At 33.9% G+C, this 5,696-nt stretch overlaps 1 protein-coding gene across 6 annotated transcripts in view; it reads left to right on the plus strand.

Moving 5' to 3' along the window:
- The first annotated feature begins 3,371 nt into the window (after window positions 1-3,371).
- LOC111631996 (astacin-like metalloprotease toxin 5) overlaps window positions 3,372-5,696 on the plus strand; it is a 53,778-nt gene continuing 51,453 nt past the window's right edge. The window contains exons 1-5 of one of the 6 annotated variants that reach the window (XM_023376348.1): window positions 3,372-3,459; window positions 3,627-3,698; window positions 3,774-3,966; window positions 4,674-4,746; window positions 4,816-4,933. In XM_023376348.1, the coding sequence (XP_023232116.1) occupies window positions 3,676-3,698; window positions 3,774-3,966; window positions 4,674-4,746; window positions 4,816-4,933 (407 nt within the window). In that variant the 5' untranslated portion in view covers window positions 3,372-3,459; window positions 3,627-3,675. Of the gene's footprint in view, window positions 3,460-3,626; window positions 3,699-3,773; window positions 4,587-4,673; window positions 4,747-4,815; window positions 4,934-5,005; window positions 5,182-5,250; window positions 5,546-5,696 lie in introns of those variants that run through there. The other 5 variants (XM_023376343.1, XM_023376347.1, XM_023376346.1 and 2 more) reach the window with 5 other exon arrangements.

A 5,696-nucleotide genomic window follows, 5' to 3' on the forward strand; every position in this document is an offset into this window, starting at 1 on the left:
GTGTAAAGAAGCAACTGGGAGTTCTTTATGTACAAGAAATCCAATAACGCATCCACACAAGACTCAATCATTACTGAAGGATACATGCTTTCATAATCTAAGACGGTCGCTACCTCATCTTCCATTAAAGATATACCTTGTATTTCCTTGACAACAATAAGAGGATCCTGTGCCACTAGACTATCATCATCAAGGTGTGAGGATAAATACTCGTGCAGCCTTTTTTCTAATATAAAGGTGGGTCCTCTGCATTTCTCTACAACTGGCCTTAACTCCATTCCGGTCTTGTGGTTCTTAGCGAAAGCAAACAATCTTGGAGTTCCGGGCCTTGGGTTCCGGCATTTCTTGAGAAAAGGTAAAACAGCAGAAAGTCCCGAGCGTTCCAGCTTCCTGACCGTTCTGTCCAAAGATCCAACTACATTGTCGCCAACAATTTCACATTCCGTCTTTTTGATGTAATTATGCAACTCCTTATTATAAGTATGCCTTCTCATGATAACCAAATGCTTAGACTTGTCTGCTCTTGTCAACGCAAGATCATTAATTCTTAACCACTTCTTCGTGAGCCAAATGTCCCTACTAGTAATACCATCTGTCCTGTTCTTCGGCCGTTTGTTAATGACCGCTTTCCATCTAAAATATTTCTTTTCTAATGCATCCAGTCCAACAATCCCTCTCTCAATCTCCTGTACTGACGTTTCCCAACCACCTACTTCAGTGGGGACAAAGTTCGGGCCTTTCTCCAGAACCTGCTTGATTTTCTTTGGTATTTCTATGTGGTCCCATACGTAGAACATACTAAGGTTCTTCCTATTATCTCTTCTTACTTGTTTGTGAATAATCCATTTCAACTTTTTGATATATTGCTTATTGGAACTCCTACCAACAGCTTCCGCTAACTCCACCACCCTTTTATTGATATCACTCAGTTTGCCTGATAAAACTGATTGATTGATATCAATCAGTTTGGCCGGATCATCATTATATATGGTGTCTTCCAAGCAAATAAGTTCACTCAATATACCATATTTTTTGTTTTTGGCTATTCTAATAGACTTTTTGAGGCACGCCAAACAGAACCTACTTTTTAGAGAACGGCATTCCTTAGGGATGCTAATTCGGTAAATCGACATGGGATACACCTTATTTTTTAAACATTCTTTTAAAAATTCTAATTTACAACTAGCTTTAACCAGCTTTAACGCCAACTTCCTATACCTCTTGTAATTCTCCACCGGTGCCGCCATAACAACAATATCAAAAGCGCTCAGCAACTAAATAATGAGAAACAAAACACCTTTTTTGCCGAGAAATAAATATAATGTTAACAAAGAAACGTTTTCAGCCTAGTTAATAGGCCATCTTCAGGTTTTTCGACCTGAAGATGGCCTATTAACTAGGCTGAAAACGTTTCTTTTTTAAAATTATATTTATTTATCGGCATGTTTTGTTTTTCTTTATTTAGTTGCTGAGCGCTTTTGATATTGTTTCCTACATTATACTAGTCAATATTAATATAATGTTCGAACTCTGGATTAAAGATGGGGAAAATCCAGTTCAGGTTCTGGAACTGTAACTGTTGGAGCTGATCCAAGTACAAACTGTTCCAACTGAAAGGTTTCTCGGAACTGCTTTGTCTGTTATACTAGACCAGGGGTCACCAAGCTACGACCCGCGAGGTCAGTTTCTTCCGCCCGCCACCGCAACGTGCCACAAATGAGGTGAAATATAATTATTTGTATGGAAGATCTCTACATAAACTTACTATGTAGAAAAATTAAAATAAGTGCAAGTAAAAATGCCAGAAGTGGTCCAATATAATTTTTGTGTCCGACAATAATGTAATTTTTAGGAAAATCAGTCAAATAAAACAAAATGTCGCTCTGTTATGCAAAGTCGCCGAATTTTTTTGGACTTACACGTTTAATGGACTTAACATTATTATTAAACTGTAAACGTCATTAAATTTCAATTATGTGACCGCAGGGTCGGTACCGCTAATGCCTTGTCAGGACTGACACCACCGTGTCTTCCGGACACGAAAATTTCGATTTCCGTTACGTAAGTTTTTGCGCGAGCATTATAAGCTTTCGGACTCGGAATGGAAGCGGAAGGAGACAACCGGAAGTACACTTCACAAAGTTATCATTTAACAAAATACCCGTTTATTAATCGATAGCATCTATTTACAAGCTATATACAGATGCTTAGCGGATGCTATAATATGCTAATAATAGGCCTATATATATATGAATCTTATAATTACGATCACGACCCTGACCGCGAGAGAGAGAGACGGTAAATACCTTAAACACGTGTTTATCCTACGACTTATCGAATCTCTGTTCGGAGGGAAATCCTTTTGTTTTATCCTTTTAGTGAGGCGGCGGTTGGAGACGGCTGAAATCGGCAGTTCGGAACACACACACCGTTTAGAGTTTGAATCGCTGACGACTGCTCCCGATTATCATCATTCCCTCCTCTTTTATTGGGGGGCTCCTCCTGGGTTTCTCCCACGACTTCGTTAGGAATTTAGTACATTGGGTCCAATAGTCAAATTTTCACTCGTTGGTTCAGGGTGAGACATTCAATGTGTCACCTTCAACAAGGAAACAAGTCCGTGGGAACCAGTTTTAATTGCCTTTAACACTCGTTTTTTAGTTTTGTCTCCTTAACTTTCTCTCTCGACAAACAATATTTAAACAAAATATTTCGCCAATTTCGGCTCTCACAGTTATGTAAAATTTAATTTCACTTGAAATACGTTGTGTTTTATTCTGATTTTGTTTATAAATAATAACAAGAAACAGTGTTGTTTATTCTCAACATTAAAAGTATTTACTTTTCAATTATGTAAAAATTTAATTTCACTTGAAATACATTGTGTTTTATTCTGATTTTGTTTATAAATAATAACAAGAAACAGTGTTGTTTATTCTCAACATTAAAAGTATTTACTTATTGTTAGACTATTTTACAAGTTTATCATTAGACACTGCTTTATATTTAGACTCGTTATGTGGATTTTTTTCATTCCATCTATTTACATTCTATGAAATTGTACTTTTGTTGATAAAATTCATAGTTTTACTCCTCACTTATGTCTGTAAACAATGTCCACACTGGAAGCAAGGGAGGGGTTAAGACAAGTCAGAACAATGGAGGGAGTTCAGTGTTAGTAGANTGAAATATTTTCACGAACTGTAACAGAGACATGTCATCAATACCAAATTGATATCATTCTTTCTGTATTGTCTTCAGAAATTCGATATTTTTCAAGTATCGAATTATATAAATAGCCTTGTGAAAACCAAACTTATTGGTTTTCACAAGCACGTTTCCACAGAAAAATAAATGAATAAGAATTAAATAACAAAAAAAACTTAAGAAATTTCTATATAAAGTTCGTCATTTTACGACGTTTACACTATTCTATAGTAAGATAACTCAACGAAAAAGGTACATTTTTACATATTTTAATATTATAAATATATTTATTTGAATATTCTAATTAATAGTAATTAATAATTCGAGTGACATGACAATAATCGACATTATATCTCGATTTTGTAAATACCTCTAATAATTATGCTGTATTTGTAATGAATTTTTATTGTTAATGTAAGGAACTTATAAGGTAAACAAGGAAATCCTTAATTTATAAGCAAGACGATTATGATTTTCTATATAATCACTTTGTAAGTACTGTATTATAATTATATTAATTGTAATATTATCATTATTACAGAATTTTAATTAATTTATCTTTATAGATGTTTATTCCTTTCCTATCAAAGAACTTTTTCAGTAAAGAATGAAACCGTCAATTATACTTTGTATAAGAGCTTTATGGAAAATGTGGATTTAGCAAATAACGAAACCTTTAATTATACTTTGTATAAGAGTTCTATGGAAAATGTGAATTTATTCGAAGGCGATATTAGATTGGATACGTCATTCGGAGAGGTGATTTATAAATTTTTACACATTTAACCTTAGTTTGTTCATTTTTAGGACCTACACTATTGTTTTTGGCGACTCGAGAGAAAAGCGATGTCGGGATGCTCTTCCCGGCATCTTCGTGCCTTCTAATTTCTTTAACAGAATCGCAATCTGCAATCTCCTGGATAGAGTCTATCCATTAAGTTCTCTCGTCCACGTGTATCTTACATATTAGAATTGCACGTTCATTACGAAGGACTTGGAAATCTTATATGGTGACCTTAGAATCCAGACCATGCCGAAGATAAACTATTAGACGACCAAGAATGTCGATATTCTAATCATATGTGATCACCACTGTAATTAAGATCTCTCGAATAGAAGAAAACAATGTATCGATGTTTAATATTCTTATGCGTATTTTGTTTTCCGGATTTTCTACTCCCTCCTTCTTGCGGAAACAAATGAGGCCTTATCTAGTACTCATTGTGAGTTTGCCCAGATCACTCATCGTGGACCTGGGCAAACCCACAATTAACACAACAATTTTCGCGGGTCGTTTCAGGGTTTCCATTCAAAATGGTGATGCTTTTCGTGGTATCTGTATTCGGACTGTCGCATGGATAACGGATGCCACAAACTTTGTAAAGTCTCTTAACACATATTCAATATTGTATTAATATAAAATGATATCCAGAAATTTTTTAATTAAAGAATTTTAAAATGTTTAGAGTCGAGCCGTTGTATTGCATCACAGAGTTTGGGATGATGGTATAATATATTACAAGTTTTCTCCTGACTTAAGTACGTTATTTTGCTGTATTTGAATTAATTAATAATATTGATTAATATAATAATAACATTTTCTACTAGAAATTGTCAGAATTTTTACTTTGATAACAATTATTGACTACATCCAACTTGTAACTTGCTTACGTTTTGTATATAGAAGAACAGAGGATAATTATATTTATATACAGGAAGGAGAAGGGTAAGAATATTGATACGGATACTTAATTATTTACGTTATATTCATTATAATATATGTATACATACATTTCAGATGTAATTCCCACATTGGAAAACCGGGTGGACGTCAGATTCTTAATTTAGGAAGTGGATGTTGGAACGTCGGAATAATACTTCACGAATTAGGCCACGCTATTGGCTTGTTTCACGAACATACTCGACGGGATCGTGATAAATATATAAAAATTTTATGGGATAATATTAAAGAAGGTAAGTCAAACTGTTCAACATATTTTATGCATAAATAGTTTGAACTGATGACTTTTCTTTAACGAGCAGAACATAAAGAAGCGTTTCAGATTTACCCCAGCCTTGGAGTATGTGGCACTTATAGTTACGATACTATTATGCACTATGGTCCTAAACTAGGCGCTAAACATGGTAAAATTACTTTAATGCCAACTGTTCCAAATGTTACCATTAAAGAAATTACTGACCGGCAATTATTGTCAGAATCCGACATTAAATGTGTTAACAAGTTATACAAATGCGAATAAATTCGGTTGTAAATATATAAATAAAATTTAGTCCATTATATGAATTTTAATGGCAAAACTTTTTTTTATGTAGGAAATAATTAAATCTTTTCCTTTTTGGATGGAGTTGAATATTTTAATTCATATACAAGTATTTTTTGTAGCTCCATACTTAATTTGTCTAATATATTCAATAAATTATTTGTATTGTCTTGAAATTGATTTATGTTGGTGTCTACGAAAACAATT

Source organism: Centruroides sculpturatus, unplaced genomic scaffold (assembly GCF_000671375.1).
Source record: "Centruroides sculpturatus isolate CEXI.00-Female unplaced genomic scaffold, Cexi_2.0 scaffold636, whole genome shotgun sequence".
NCBI classification, from domain to species: Eukaryota; Metazoa; Arthropoda; class Arachnida; order Scorpiones; family Buthidae; genus Centruroides; species Centruroides sculpturatus.